General features: G+C 42.5%; 2 protein-coding genes and 1 pseudogene across 3 annotated transcripts in view; 2 read left to right on the forward strand and 1 right to left on the reverse strand.

The window, feature by feature from the left end:
* Positions 1 to 10,673, forward strand: part of Tmem183a (transmembrane protein 183A) — a 22,247-nt gene extending 11,574 nt beyond the window's left edge. Inside the window, 3 exon segments of the mRNA XM_008830341.3 lie at positions 1,066 to 1,146; positions 4,035 to 4,190; positions 8,123 to 10,673. Of these exon segments, the coding sequence (XP_008828563.2) occupies positions 1,066 to 1,146; positions 4,035 to 4,190; positions 8,123 to 8,308 (423 nt within the window). The 3' untranslated portion in view covers positions 8,309 to 10,673.
* LOC103731851 lies at positions 4,200 to 8,116 on the reverse strand (annotated as a pseudogene).
* A 725-nt stretch (positions 10,674 to 11,398) lies between the features above and the next one.
* Ppfia4 (PTPRF interacting protein alpha 4) overlaps positions 11,399 to 16,518 on the forward strand; it is a 51,961-nt gene continuing 46,841 nt past the window's right edge. For both annotated transcript variants that reach the window (XR_607176.2, XM_008830343.2), the window contains exon 1: positions 11,399 to 11,534. The gene's annotated coding sequence lies outside the window, so the exon portion shown is untranslated. The remainder of the gene's footprint in view (positions 11,535 to 16,518) is intronic.

Raw genomic sequence — 16,518 nt, forward strand, 5'->3', positions numbered from 1 at the left:
ATTGAGTTTTTTGAATGACCCCAGAAATTTTAGGGGGTTTTTTTTTTTTTTTTTTTGGGGGTTTTTTTTTTTTTTTTTTTTTTTAAAGTAGATTGTGAAAGCCAAAGTGGATTGAAAATTAAGCTCTTAATCCAGGTAGTAAGCACAGGCTATCTGGCTGCCTCTTTTTGCCTTGGTAGTGATCTTCTGAAGAGGGTGTGGGACCTGCAGTGGCAGATGCCTCATGCATGGCCTCACCACTTACATGCCCATAATCGTGTGGCATTCAGGGAGTTGCCAGCATGCCTAAAGGAAGTTGTCCCATGTTTCTGGACTCTAGCTTTTCGTATTTGATTCCCCTCTCTCTCTTTTCAGTAGCATAGCTTGTGTGGGACACTGGAGCCGTTGTGATGGCAGCAGAAGTGTTTTCCCCTTAAAGCCAAGCCCATTATTTTTGATGGAACAGCAGAACGTACAGGGCATGTCTGAAGGGCAGGACAGCTGGCACGGCGGACGACCCACCCCTTGTCCCCTGGGAGGTACTTCACTTCTTGTGCTTAACCTTAGCTGTAGCCTGACTTTTCATTGAGGGACTTATTCTAGACTGAATTCAGCTGGCTCTGTGGTTTCCATATTGGCTGTCTGCTCCCAGAAGGTCCTGAGTGACTTATTCCTATTATAGGGCTAGCCCTCCTTGCCTTTTTATGGCCTTGTTACCATCTTGCCTGGTGGCTACGTGCTGCCTCTATATTTTAATGTAGAACAGTGGCCTGTTGAATCAGAAAATGCCCCAGTCTCTAAAATACTGTATTTCTGTCCTTAAAGATGAAAACAGTGGGATGATCTTAATAGTCTCTGAGGTTGACTTATATTGGTCCCTCTTCTCCTTCCAGAATAGCTCTGTGATTGTCTTTCCATGTTGCACCAGTGTCAAGCTGGGGGTCTGTGTGTGCCAGAGTAAATCCTCAACATTGGGACTATAGTTGGCTTTAGAGCGGTCAGAGATATTTTTGATGATTATTTTTGGTACTTTATAGACTGTTTTGATGTCCCTGTCCCCTTAGTTTATTTTTACTTTTCTTACAGTGCTTACTTTTCTGGTGCAGAAAGATTGTTGGGAACAGACAGGAACCAATGTGGGAATTCAACTTCAAGTTCAAAAAACAGGTATGCTTCTCTTTGTCTTTCAGATAGACAGGGTCTCCCTGTAGCCACAGCTGGCCTGGAACTCGCTATGTAGACCAGTCTGGCCTTGAACTCACAGAGATCCGCCTGCCTCTGCCTCCTGAGTGCTGGGATTAAAGGCATGCGCCACTGCGCTGGGCTCAAACCATAATATTAGGCATGAAATGACATTATTAAAAACCAAATAGTATATATCAAAACTTATAATCATGAAAAAGAGGAATTTTTTTTTTTTCTTCCTTCTTGAGGCAAGGTTTCACTATGTAGCTCTGGATGGTCTGGGATTCAGAGACCTGTCTGCCTCTTGAGAGCTGGGATTAAAGGTGTGCACTATAATGTCCAGCCTAAGAGGAGCTGTTTTATACTGGATGTGGGGGTGGGAAGAGCAATTTTTGGTTCTTACCCAAGGGAAACCTTGAGTGGTTCCTGGATCAGAGAAGAGAACTACAGAAGACACTATGGGGGACTGGGGTGGTGGCTTAGTGGGTAAAATGTCTGCCTGCCGTAAGCATGAAGACTGGCATTTGGATCCCTAGCACTCAGGTAATAGCAGGATGTGGTAGTGCTCTGCTGTAACCCCACTATTGAGAAGGTGGAGACTGATCCCTGGAGCTCATTGGCCAACCAGTCTAGCCAATTGGAGATCTCCAGGTTCAGTAAGAGACTCTGAAAAAATGAGGTGGAGGATGATAGAGGAAGGCACCTGATATTGATCTCTGGCCTCCACATGCACGTGTACACATGTGAATACACATAAACACACACCAACATATTGGGGGCAGTTGAGGAAAATTGATTATGTTGTGGCTATTAGATAATGGTAAGTTATCGCTAATCTCCTGCCCTCTTTCTCTTCTCTTCCCCTTCTTTCCCCTCCTGTGCACTGTAGGCAAATACTTTATCACTGAGCTATATCCCTAGCCTACTATGTATGGTGATGCTATTATATTTGTATATTTTCATTTTTACTTTTTACTACTAATTTTTATTATTAATTTTAATTTAACTTAAATTATTTTATATTAATTCATTTATATTAATTTAATTTATTAATTTATTAATTTAAATTATTAATTTTACTTTTTATTATTAATTATTAAGGGTATACTGTCTTGTGTTCCTTCCAGAGGGTTTTGTACCTCTTTCCAATGCGTGTGTGATTTTTAAGTATATAGATACTTAAAATGAGAGGAAGGAGGGGAAAATGTGGCATAATATGGTTGAATGTGTCATGGAGTTTTTTGTATGAAAATTTAAATTTTTTGTTATTTTTATTTGTGTGTATGAGTGTATTGCCTGCGTGTGTGTAAGCGCACCCGTGTTGTACAGTGCCTACAAAGGTCAGAAGAGGGTATCAGATCCCCTGGTACTGGAGTTACAGATGGTTGTTAGCCACCATGTGGGTGCTGGGACTCGAACCCTGGTCCTCTGCAGGAGTAACACGTACTCTTAACTCCTGAGCCATCTCTCCAGCCTCCGTAAATTTAAAAAGTGAAAAAAGGAACATTTTAGTAGTGTACTGAAATTATTTGCATAGTTTTTTTGGTTCAAAAATTAAAAACTTTCAGGCTGGTGTGATGGCTTAGCAGGTAAGGACTCTTGCCACCAAGCTTGATGACTTAATCCCCAGGACCCACATGGTGGAAGGTGAAAACTGATTCCCACAAGATGTTCTCTGACCTCCACACAGATGCTGTTGCATGTGTGTGCACACACATGAAATAAATAAATTAAAAATTGTAAGTTTGTGAACAGTGATAATTTATATGGGTTTATATCTGAGGTGATTTGGAAAGGGATTGCCAAAAAGAATTTTCAAACACGTTCATCCATTCTGTCTGCCTTTTTTCTGTCTCTACTTGTGATCTGGACCACAGTGAGCATCTGCTTTGTCTTTGCTCTTTATCCTCAGCGGCTTCATTTTTTTCCCCCTGAAGCTTGTCTCCTCTACTTAGCACACTGGTGAGACATTGTAAGTACAGTTAGCCTTCATCTGCTGACAGGCGGGTTAGCACTTTTACTGCTTATCCATCTTGCCCCACAAATAAAGTAAATAATAATTTCCCATTAATTTATTTTAAAAACATAGTTCTGGGGAAGAAATTTGTCTCTTGTGCTTTGCATTTGTGAGATATGGTCTGTAATGTCAATTAGACACTTGCCAGAAAGTTTGCTGCAGGACCTTTCTCCACTGAGAGGGGCAGCCCTAGCAGTGGAGAAGTGGGACAAGACGTAGAGACCAGAGTTACTGCAGGAAAATGAATGCTGAGAGTCTCTTTAGTCCTGAGACTTGGGAATCCCTTGTTTTATGTTGCCTGGAATTTGGAGGTCATTCTACACCTGTCTCTTTTGTGTAGCAGATACTTTTGGAGGCTTTGTTTCCATTTCTTGTCAGATGATGGGAATCCTAGTTAATGAAACATAAGCCCATTGCTATATTTACTAACCCAAATATGCTTTTCCTTTTCTTAAAGGGCAGATTGTTTCTGATCTTTGAATAGAAACCAGTATATATACAAAAAAGATGACAGAGGGGCTGGAGAGATGGCTCAGCAGTTAAGAACACTGATTGTTCTTGCAGAAGACCCGGGTTCGAATCCCAGCACTCACATGGCAGTTAACAGCTGTTTGTAACTCCAGTCCCTGGGGGTCCAACAGCCTCTTCTGTCCTCCGCGGGCATTGCACCACATGGGTGCACTTACAAACATGTAGGCATTACACACATACAAAAAATAAATAAAAATTAAAAAAAAAAAGATGACAGAAAAATTGTATTAGCTTTAGTAGTTTAGTGTTGGATTTTACTTGGCAGTCTCTTAAAGACAAATATTTCCTGTATGCCACTAGATTAATTTTTAACTCTCTTTAGTCTCCTAGATTAAAAAGCAAATGTATGGAACGGTTGCAACCTCCTGTTCAGTATGAAGATGTTCATACCAATCCAGACCAGGACTGCTGCCTACTGCAGGTTACCACCCTCAATTTCATCTTTATTCCTATTGTCATGGGAATGATATTTACCCTGGTAAGTGAGGATTCAGTTCTTCATAGATTCTTACTATACCTATGATTTAAAGAAGGAATTGTAGATTTAACCACTGGGACGAAACCTCTGAAGAATAATAAAATCTTTTTTTTTTTAAACTTACTTTATTTTATGTGTAGGAGTGTATTGCCTGTATGTGTAAGTGCACCTGTGTCATGCATTACCTGAGGAGGTGAGAAGAGGGCATCGGATCTCCTGAAACTGGAGATATGAATGTCTGTTAGCTGCCATGTGGGTGCTGGAAATCGAACCCAGATCCTCTCCAAGAGCAGTCATTTTTCTTAACAGCTGAGCCATCTGTCCACAAAATCTTAAAACCAGAGTAATACACAGCTGCACCTCCTCCCACCCCAAAATAGGGCCCATAAAAGAATAAAGAAAGGAAAGAGAAACATCTTTCCTAAATAAAACAAATTCTTAAAAATCTGAAATCAGACTTGCATATTAGCAATAGAAAGATATGGGGAGAAGTTAATTCTGTCTAAAGTTTTGACTGGCTGTTCTCTGTAATAAAGAGTGTGTTTTTGCCCATCAGCACCTTGAACATTCATGAGCTATTACAAATGGAATATTAAAATATAGGGCCACTGGCTCTGTCCTTTTTTTTTTTTTTTTTTTTTTTTAAATATAGAAAAGCAATTTATTCCATTATAAGCACTTACATACAGTCATGGAGAGCAACAGGCCTGATGGTGAGACAGGTCAACCAAAATGGAAATGGCATCAAACTATAGTGGTCAAGGACTAACCCCTAAAAAACAATAGCAACTCTTATCAAGGACTAATTTAATTTTAAAAACAAACACAAACTATCAAATCACTCTTCTCAACTTGGCAGCTCCCCTGTGGTAGAACTGCTAGGCAAAAACATACATCTTTCCAACTTGGTGTTCCCAAATTTAAAAAAAAAAAAAAAAATAACAAAAACTATTTCACAGAAAGGAAAAGAATAATATGAAAACAGCTCAGGAAATACACTAACAAGCAAAATATATGGGGAAGGAAGAACGTGTGGTCTTAACTGAAGAAACCAATAAATGACTGGGCTATGTGGGAAAATACATCCTGGAAAGTCAGGCATGAAGACTGTAGAGTAGGAATTTATATAACGTAAACCTCCCCTAATTTCTGAATAAAAATGACATCTTGTAATATTTATACTTCATGGCTTAGACACCTACCTCACTTGGCTCTATTCCTTATTCACTCTAGCTATTACTTAAGAGTCTGAAAAAATTGGGGCTATAGCTTAAGAAGAAAAATATCACACATATTACACCCCATTTCTGAAACTATTTTAGACCTGGGTTTTTCACTAGAAAATTCCTGAAGAAAATTTAAATATGTCTGTGGCTTTTTTTGAATGAAGACCCCTAGTTAAGGTTTAGAAAACACCCACTGCTTGGGCTTGTAGCATTACTGGTGGCACCTATTATGGAGTGATGGATGAACAAAGTCCTTGTCTCAAAACCACTGTTAAATCATTATCTCCGGGTTCAGAGGAAAGCAAGGGGAGTCTAAAATCACAAGTGTAGATAGTGTCTAGGACCCTTGTCCTTCTGGATCCACACTTCCTTCAGGGTCTTCATCATTATAAATGTTCTGTGCCATTTGCATGATATTGTCTTCTGATAGAGAACAAATCACCCAAGGTTCATTGGGATTCCAGGAGAAATCAGAGATCTTAGCAGTGTCACCACCATGAATAACAACCCTGGTAGGCCCTCTTCTGCATCTTCTGGGGACTGTTCCTCTCCAATTTTACTCACATCCAAGGCATTCGGTCTACGATCAGTACCACTGGAAGCCAAAATAGTCTCATTGTGAGGTGACCACTGAACTTGGATTATTTCATCCTTATGTGATTCAAAGGAATGCAACTTGAGTTTCTAATTTCTCAGATCCCACAAGGCAACAGTCTTGTCAGCTGATCCAGTGACAAGAATGAACTCACTATAAGGATTGAAAGACAGGCAGTTCACTTCAGCAAACCACATGGCTTGGTTTGGAAGTATTGTTGGAACGAGTATCCCAAATCATGTTTCTGGTCGTCAGCAACTGACCCAAACCCAAATCATAAGTTTCTGATCATCAGCAACTGACCCAGAGACTTATGAGTGAAGCAGATGCCAGGAAACATCTACTACTGCTGTATGTCCTGTAAAGATGGTCTTTGCATCTACCACTTTGCCTTTTTTTGGAACTACACTAATGTCCCATAGACAGATGGTATGGTCATCTGAAGCACTAAACAAGTGCCCACTGAGATTTGGGTTCCAAGAAAACCTATAGCCTTCCTTCTGATGTCCACGGAGACGCAAGTCTGGGTTGCTCTCCCCAGAAGGATCTGGTTTAGATGGATGCTTTGTGTAATCAGAATCAAGAACATCACTGGATGGAGTCTTTGTTGCAATGATGCAAGGGTTCTGGGGCATGTAACAGGCCCTGTTTACTTCTCCTTCATGGTTGATCTTGATTTCTATTTCAATTTTGCCACTGACAGAGAGAGACAAAGCCTCCAAATTCTCTTTTTTCACTGTTGTAGTGTGATGCATCAAACTGAGTACCGTCATTAGGGAGCTGGACACTAGCTGTCACAAGGTGGTTTTGTTCATCCAATATGTGTGTCCCCAGCACAAGTTGATGAATGCTGAAATCTTTTCCTTCAGGTTTGGTTACATCTGGAAGCCACTGAGCAGTTAAGCTGGGCCACTCCAGGGCATGGGTCATGGATCATCACCAAATCATAGAGAAAAGGGGTGTTCTTTTCCATATTTTATATTCCTCATTGGTCACACGTTCCTCCACTGTGTTATCAAAGGCTGCTTCCTTGTTAGCCATGGTGACAGGGGTAGGGGGCGGGGGTGCATCCCGGGGTTGTGCGTTGCGGGACGGGGAGACAACGGGAGCAAGGCCTCTGTTGTTTCCTGCAGCTCCCCCCCCCCCTTGCTTTGTTTTTTAACTCACAGAGATGTGTCTGCCTCTGCCTCCCAAGTGCTGGCATTTAAGGCGTGTATTGCCATGCTTGGCAGCTCTGTCTTTTGTGTATGCTCTTGACTATTCCAAACTTGGCTAAGAATTGAATTAGTGAACAATGTGCCTGTGTCTTATATTTTCCATGTTTTAAAAGAATTTAATTGGCTTGGCAACCAAAAAGTTCATGTTATTTGTCATTTGTCTTCTGTTGTAAGCTTATGTTCAGAGATGCATAGGTTCCTCTTCATGATGAAATAGCTTTATTTTCTTTGATAAATAACGTGCTCATATGAACTTGTATTATGCATAAATATATGGAGAAAGTAGAGGTGACTTAGACTGCCACTATCCTTTTACTGCAAGTAACCTGGGAACTTTCTAAAATGTGTTCGTTAATGTGTTCATGTATATATTCTTATAAAATAGTTTTGTAGGTTGAAGGTGTATCATAATGCTGCTGTTACCTGTGTTCAGGTTAAGCTGTGCTAATAATTTCACTGTATTCATTATCCATGACTCCATTCTAATTCTATAGACCTAGTTGGAGATTTTTTTTTTTTTTTTTACAAGAAGTTGGATCAGATTTAGGTTTCATAACATCTTGCTTGACTTGTTCAACAGTGTCCCTTCAGAGTTCCATCATTATCCTATACATGTAACACAATTGAAAAATTGGTGTTTGTGATAAATTATGTGCATATATCTTAATTTATTCACCCATCTGAGAGTTTCTTTAGCATAGTTTAGATATATGAAGCTGAGAAGCCCTTATAAAATCACCTTTAATTTTTTGCATCTTTACAAAGGTGTTGGTGTTATATAACTTAGAGATGACTCTTGTGACCTATTCAGGGTTTATTATATATAGACTGCCTTAAGGAAAGCCCAAGGAAACCAAGATTAAATTAAGGACTAAATTTGCTTTTCTCTTCTAGTTTACCATTAATGTGAGTACGGACATGCGGCATCATCGAGTGAGATTGGTGTTCCAAGATTCTCCTGTCCGTGGTAGTCGGAATCTGCGCAGTGAACAGGGTGTGCAAGTCATCCTGGACCCAGTGCACAGTGTTCGACTCTTTGACTGGTGGCATCCGCAGTATCCATTCTCCCTGAGAGCATAGTTACTGCTTCTCGTCCCTTGGAACAGCTCTGAGTCCATTCCCTTAGTAATCAGATTCGGTTTGGAAGGGGCAGTTGGATTGTGTATCTGATTAGTAATGCACATGCTGTTTGGGTTCCTGGGGCTCCTATTACAGGAGGTAGCAAAGGTTGAATCAAGAGGAAAAATAACTACGATTTATAAACATTTTAATGTAAAAATTTGCATTTGAAAGGAGAAACCTGGCCCCATTTTCTGTGTTATACCCCATTTGGTGCTGTTGAGTTTGTTCTTTATTCTTTTATCTCAGCAAAATTGGATGATCTTACTTTAGGGAAAATTAAACTCTTAAATCTTCAAGCAAGGAAATTTCCCTTATGAATCAGAGGAACCCAGAGGCTAAAAATGATTGTTCCAATGTTGCTGCCCCTCAAATTCAAGTGACTATTTTTTTTTTCTTTCCCTTTACCCTTCTTCAGAAATAAAGCAGGTGACAGGGTTGTCAGAATCTTGTAAGACTGACTTGTGCATCTTTTTTAAAAAATAATTTTTGGATATTTATTACATAAGTATTGTTTTGTTGATTTTTGTATCTTTGGGTTGTTTTGTTGCATGAGACTGATAGTGATGATAATGATTATGTGCCCTTGGTACTGTTCTAGGATCTTTACATAGTGTCTCTAATCCTTCTGTCTTGCAAGGTAGGCGAAAACCTTTCCCATTTTATGGTTGAGAAGCTGAATCAGTGACTACCCAAGGCCAGAACTGCCAACACACAGAGCTAGGAGTCCCACCCAGGACTTTTTTGCTATACCACAACTTAAAAGGCCAGTCTCATTTTTCTTGTGGTAGGTAGATAGTGGTAAAAAGGAATAGGCAGAGCACAATATTTTTTTTTTTAAGGAAAAGGATGTTTGAATATGCATTAAGTAAAATGCACAAATATGCATTAAGTAAAAGGTAAAACAGGTATTTTAGGAAGATTTGTGGCATTTTCATTTAGAAAGGTATTACGATAAAAGTTGTTTTCAAAAATGTATTACATGTTGAAGCCAGCCTTTAACTCTGAAGTCCTTAGTGACATTTCTCTGCCCTGTCCTGTACTTTGGTACCTTCGTTATCATCCTGTGTCTACAGGAGCCTGGCCTTCTATCCATGCAGAAATGCTGATATCCTCCTTGGACTTTCTGTCTTCAGCATGCTCTGAGAAGAGGATCATGGGTGGGTTTTTTGTTTTGTTTTGCTTTGCTAAGAATACCCTGTTGCTTACTTTCCCCACCTGGATGTGGTCAGGAGGTAGGCATTAAGACAGTATTCTTATTCTCCAGGCCCAGAGTTCAGCCTTAGCACTGCAACAGACTCTCCCCATCCCCCAGATACCTATCTAGTCTTTTTAAGACAGGGTCCTTGCTATATAGCCCAGGTTGGCCTTGAACTTAAAATTGTCTGACCTCAGCCACCCAAGTGTTGGGATTACAGGTGTGAGCCAGCACATCCAGCAAAGACAGTATGCTTTAAACATGAAAATCTTGTGGGGGCAGATATTGTGAGCGAAGCTGCTAAATTGATGTGTTATTTTTTTCTTACCATCCTCCCCACCCCATGCTATTTAAAGACCATTCTCAAGAAGCATCTGTTTGATACTGCTGCTGACAGCCTTACCCCACGTTGAGGGCAGTACTAAAGCTGGTCACACAGAAAGTAGGTCTGGGTCAGTAAAAAAGAGAATTAGGGTACTGAATTGACAGAAATAACGCAAAAGCCCAAGGACTAAGTAAGCATTTCACAGATCTCTGCAATCCAGAGTTGCCTCTTGGGAGCAGAAGAAGCAGAATCCCTAATAACCTAAACAAAAGATGCCATGGAGTAGTGGGGGGAAGTTGTTCTTCTGGATTGTGTCTCCCATTTAGGATTTATCTTAAAAGGGGTGAAATAAATGTGGCTTAATTATTTTCTGGCACAACCTCTGAATTTTTGGGTCAGTCTCCATGGTATGATGGTATTTTATTTTGTTTCTGAAGTTATTGCCTCTGCTGTTCTTTTAACATGGCCAAACACTTGGTAAAGTGGGTGTAGTAGTAATAACTTCAGCCTTCCTCTGCTTTGGCTGAGTTGCCTCTTCTGCCATTATGTTTTGTTAATGAAAGGATGTAAAGAAGGGAGGATTGCCTTTTAGTAAAAACTAGATCACCTGGAACTTCGTGGACTCCAGGTTAAAAACTGCCTAATAATCCCACTTTAAATTGTACTCTTGCTCAGAGGATCAAACAATTCGTTTAGCTTTACGCCTCATCAGAATTATATTTCCTTGCCTTCTAAAGATGTAAGGAAATGTTTAATATATTGGCAGAAAATAAATGAAAGACTGCATGTGTCACTGACCCGAACCTGAGTCTTTGCTGTTCTAGAGTGTGTATATATAAATGTGTATAAATGACTTTGTATACATTGCATGTATATAAAAGTTCTTCACACTTCTAACAGTGCATACTGGGTATTTGTAAAGGATTTGAAAAGGCACTGTAATGAAACTTTACAAACCAGATGGAAAGACAGTAATAGCCATGGGGGCAGAGAAAGGAAGCAATTCAGGAAAGTAGGTTTAGCTAAAATTTGTTGCTCAGGAATTTTGGCATTTGAAGCTGTTTTCATACTATGTACATCATAGACAAACACTTCATTTTATAGAAACAGTGTTAGGACAGTCATGCCTAAAAGCAAGTGACAAAATTCACTGACGAGCATACTACCAAGAATGTGTTTGGGTTTCAAATTTCTCCACTTGGAAAATGTGTGGGATAGAACTGGTGTGGAAGGTGACAAACCACTGGCCATTTAGGGAACAGGTTAGACTTGGGAAAGGTGATTTCAGTGGTGGGGTGGTTTTGCAGGATGTGTGCTCCCTAGACCTGGCCCTGACCAGGTTAAGCATTGGTGCTCTCAGGCCCAACTAAGATGGCGCACAGCATCAAAGCAGCGCCCAGGTCACGTGCGAACCGGGGGGGGGGGGGAAGTGCTAGGTTGGGAGGCGTGGCCTCCGGAGAAGTGGCCAGGCTCCACCCTTGGGGGGTGGGGCCGGGGTATCGCGGAGGAAGGGGGCGGGTCCTCGAGGCTGGCGGACTGGCAGCAGAGGCTGCAGATACCTTTGCGCGCTTGCCTCGGCCTTGTCACGCTGCCGAGGTCGGGGGCGGCGCCCTGCTGCCTCCGAGCAATCTGCCTGCTGCTGGGCCTTCCGCGATTGCCAGCAGGTGAGCACCCAGAGCCCCTGCACCGGGGGAGGATGCCCCCTTTCCCAGCTCCCCTGCACAGTTTGGGGAGGGGTCTCAGTGCGCCTTGGGAGACGGCTCCCTTTAGTCAGAATGCGTCTCCACTGAGCTGTTCTGCTGCCCGTCTCTTTGCAGTGCCCTGTGCCCTTGGAGATGAGGATGGGGGCGATGCCCGTTTTGCTGGGCGGGCGTGGAGTTCACCCTTGGCTCCATCGGCTCCCTGGGAGGGGGCTGAACTGGCTGGTCTCCCGGTGGGAGTTGGGTGGACTGCGCCTCCACATCCGCTCCAGGAGAGTCACAGCAAAAGCGCCTCTCGGCTAGGGGGCCAACTCTGCTCCTTTGGGCAAGCGCCTGTGAGGGGCTCAGGTCTTCGTTCTTCCCGGGGGTCTTCATCATTCCCATGTCTCATGCCCTTGTCTACTATCTCCAGCTTTCCAAACCTGGAACAATCGGGGTGTCAGGCTGTGCCAGAGATACCCCCATCTCTGCAGTGCCAGGCGGTAGGGTAGAAGAGCGGCCAGCCGGGGGCCAGTGGGGGTGGGGATGAGGGTGGGCGCAACAGGAAAAGACAGCCCTAATAGAGATTCCTGAACTGGAGTCGGGGTGGGAGTGAGGAGCTGATTTGTGAATTGCAGTAGGAGTGTTTTCCAGCATGGATGTTAGAGGTTTTTATGGTGGGTAGGGAGGTCGTGCTGGAGGACTTGGAAACGTGGTGTGGGTGGTTTTCTTTGAGAAGGAGGAGGGATCCAGGACCAAGTGCCACTAGATGCTGATGTCACCTTTGAAGAGAGATGTGCTCGTAGAGGAGGGGAGTTGAGGCAGCTGTTCATTTGTTTGTGGAAAGCAAATGGGTAAGAAGGCAGTGCTTAGCTTGATTCCCTCCTGTTGTGAGCTTAAAGAGATTGCTTCTGAGATTTCAGGGACTTCTGCAGTCCTTTCCAGAGTTGTGGTAACTGGAACTTAGTAGTTTGTTTACTAGTCAGTAAACATTTATTGGCCACCTACTACATGTCAGACACCATGCTGGATACTTGGTAATCTAAAAGCAGTTTAAGGCCTTGGGGCAAGCTGAAAGATATCCAAAGTAGGCATACATAGTAGGCATTGTTAGCACCCCCCTCCTATACACAATTTAGTTATTACATTGCTAGTGGACTAGTGAAAGAAAGCCCATCTGGGTTTCATTCTGTGTAATCCTTACCACTGTTCAACTAGCCAGGTTGTCCTTAGCCAAAAGGACAGCTTGGATAGTTTCCATCAGTTATTTTCTCAGATTTTGTGCTGAGGCCTGAGGAGGCTTCCTGAGAAATGATGTCTCTAAGTAACAAGATGGTGAATAGTACAATGCTGACTGGGGCCAGGAGTGCCCTAGACACTCTGTACAGTAGGAGACACCATCTCTGGAAAATGGATGGGCATGTGAAGCTGGCCTGAGGGAGCTCTCATCTAGAGATGCTTGGGTCTGTGCTGCTGAGCATGTCATGACTCATGTGTATGAGCTGTGACCCAGCAGCTGGCTTGTAAAGGAGGGATTGGAGGGACAGGATAGGGCAGGCAAACAGGCAGGCTCCTGGGTCTCCTTTCTGAGTTGACAGTTGAAATCTTAGGGTTGGAAAGAGTTCTAAGGGATACCTGTGGGTCTTTTCTGACACTCCAAGTATAGCAGAGATAGAACTGAGTAGTTGGGCTGAGATGGCAGGAGTGAAGACTCAGGAGGGCCAGGAAGCTGGTGACCAAAGGGGCTGTTAAGATACAGGGGCATTACCTCTGAGGCCTTGTAAAGCCAAGGATACTCTCACTTGGGCCTAGAAGGGCTCTACTGTGTTTGAGTTGGTAGGGGATTTGTTCTGTAAACAAGGTAGGCTGTGCTGACTGGTAGTATAGAGGGTTGTGTGTGTGTGTGTGTGTGTGTGTGTGTGTGTATGTCTGCATACATGTGTGCTGGAGATGATCAGTAAAGAAGATTGAGAAAGTAAAAGCTGCCTCAAAATTGGGTCCCATGTGGGGAATTGGGAGAAAAGGAGAGGAGGGAGTGGGGTCAGAGGGAAAGACAAGTGTATATTGCAACCACATAAGTTACCATCTGTCTCTGCTCTGGCCTGCTAGCTCACTGACCTATAATTAGCTCTGGAGGGCATACGGTGCTGGCTCACAGGAGTGTGGCACTTCGGGTGGCCAGCAGAGTAAAGAACTCAGAGGGACTGTGGTCCTATGTTGAGGACCATATGCCCAGGACCATGACCCCTTTGAATTCTTCACTCTGTGAAGGGCTCAGTATTGCTGAACTTGGAAGAGGCCTTGGAGAACTGAGAATGTCAATGGGGGCACAGCTGGGGGAAGCAGTAGTGGGTCAAGCAGCCCTCAGGGAGGGTGATACGAAACTCAGGGCCAGCAGACCCTGAAGACTGTGCTCTTGTCCTCACCCAGCCACTGCCTCACAATGCAAGCATGACTGCTACCTGGCTCTGTACTTAGCCTGCAGATAGGCTTGGGTGCTACAGCTTGGGGGAGGGGGGGCTCCCTCAAGTGTTTCCTGCTTTCCCATAAGTCATCTGTAGCACAGGTCAACTGCCTGCCTTTCAGTTGGGAGCCCAGAAGCCTTGGCTTAGGCCACTTCCTTCTGAGAGCTGGAGATACTGCTACCACCTAATTCAGTTCGTCATACTTAAGTGGTGCTTAGCACTGACGCCAGGCTAGGCCAGAAACAATACTATTTGGTCAAATGCTACTATGTATTGCTCTCCAACAATTATAGGTATGTCTATGTTCTTCTAAGTAGCTTGTGATCTTTCTGGGGCTGAGATGCATCATATAAGTCTTTATCTATAGTGGTACTACATTTATGGAAATCACTCAATGAGTGATTCTTGGATTGAATTGAAGAGATCTGTCTCTGGTCCCCTGGGTTCTATGAAGCAGGATCTCCTTGCAATTAAGAATATTTAACCTGGAGCACAGGAGCCCTTGGGGACTCAGTACCGTATTGTTACATTCCATTGGGGAAATTAGCAGTTGATAATGTAAAAATTCCCAAGTCTGTCATAAAGCTGAGTATTTGGGTTTAGGTTTATAACCCTGAACAATCCTCTGAATGTATAGATTTAGTATATATTATATGCATTTAAAAATTGTATAAATCTATAACATATCATTGTATAGAGATTTTTTTTAAGTACATAAGGCTGAATGAAATAAATTTTTAACTGTTAGATGATGTAGTTGGTGCATTTAGAGGCCTTTGTTACTATATTGCCCAGCCAATGAGTTGGTTTCTCATAAATTCTGTATATATCTGTTTTTGTGGGGTGTTTTTTTTTTTTGAGATAGTGTCTCAGGTAGCCCAGGGTAGCCTCAAACTTGCTATATAGTTGAGGATGACCTTGAATTAATTATCTTTTTGCCTCTACATCCTAAGTGCTAGAATTATAAGTATGCAGTTCTGTGGGTATCTGATGTACCTTCATGACCATTGTTTTAGGATAGATAATTTTCATTTCATTTTTATTTTTATGTGTGAGCATATTGCCTGCATGTGTGTAAGTGCACCCATGCCATGTTGTGAAATGCCTGTGGAGGTCAGAAGAGGGTATTGGATCCTCTGGAACCGGATTTATGGACAATTGTTAGCCGCCATGTGGGTGCTGGGAATCAAACTTGAGTCCTCGCAAGAGCAGCCAGTGCTCTTAACCCCTGAGTCATCTCTCTAGCCGGATGATTGTCATTTCAAAGAGGAGATAGGTTTCCGTTCACTTTAAGAAAACATTCCATAGAGTAATGATATAGTAAGATCCTTGTTCTTAAGAGAAAATCAAGTAAAGATATTGTGAAGGGAACACAGAGTAGGAAATGTGCAGCTATGGTGGGTGATTGAGTGGAAGATGCTAGGTACAGTGAACCTTGGCAGCTATGTTAGAAGAATGCTTTCCCAAGTCTGACTTAGGAGTGCTGCTGAGAGTAGAAGGCCTAGGAAGCCTGGCCAGGCCAAAGATTGGTTCAGGATGTTTGTTAGACATTCTGGAAAATACATGCGGTGAGCCTAGCCTTCTGTCATGGACATAGATCCCTGAACTTGCACCCTTCAGTGCATCCCTAATGGGTGGAGGGAACCAAAAGAAGGGTTGGCCCGTTCCCATGACCTCAGCTCACTCAAGGTCAGTTGTGGCATGTCTAAAATTTTTGGCCCTATGTGGAATAAAGTACCTAGTAGAGTTTTCTGTTCTTTCACCCCATCCCTTTTTCCTTTCCCTCTCAGATATTCTTACACATGTTCAAGGCCAGGCATTTGCACTCTTTCATGACAAGCAGTGCACTTTTACGATCATAAACATATGCATGGATGACTTTCATGGTCCCACTATGGTCTTAGATGTATACAGGATTTTTTTCTTTTTCTTTCTTCTTCTTCTTTTTTTTTTTTTTTTTTTTTTTGGTCTTTTTTTTGGCCTGGAACTCTCTATGTAGACCAGGCTGGCCTTGAACTCACAGAGATCAGCCTGCCTCTGCCTTCTGAGTGCTGGGATTAAAGGCGTGTGCCACCATGCCTGGCTAGAAGTATACAGGATTTTGTGATTGCTAGAATCATATGCCTGTTTTCCTTCGTTCTTATGATTGCGTATACTCATATACCATAACATACAGTCCTGAGCTCTGACACAGAATTACAACCACACACTTTCATATATACCCACTTGCTTTCAAGCACACATTTAGGACCCTGTTATGACCATACTCGTATACACATTCCCATTCTCCACCTGTATTTCATGACTACATATGTACAATGAGTTCTTATGACTACATACTCATACACTGGATTACATAAAGACATGTGATTCCCCCACCTCTTTTTTTATAAACACACACTTTTTTGACCATGTACTTTTTATGATGCCTACATTTCTCACAGTAGTTCAGTTCTCTGAATGTTTCATACCCTGACACCTAGCACTCTTGACTAGTACTGTTT

This window comes from Nannospalax galili, unplaced genomic scaffold (assembly GCF_000622305.1).
Source record: "Nannospalax galili isolate Female #2095 unplaced genomic scaffold, S.galili_v1.0 scaffold113, whole genome shotgun sequence".
In the NCBI taxonomy this organism is placed as follows: Eukaryota; Metazoa; Chordata; class Mammalia; order Rodentia; family Spalacidae; genus Nannospalax; species Nannospalax galili.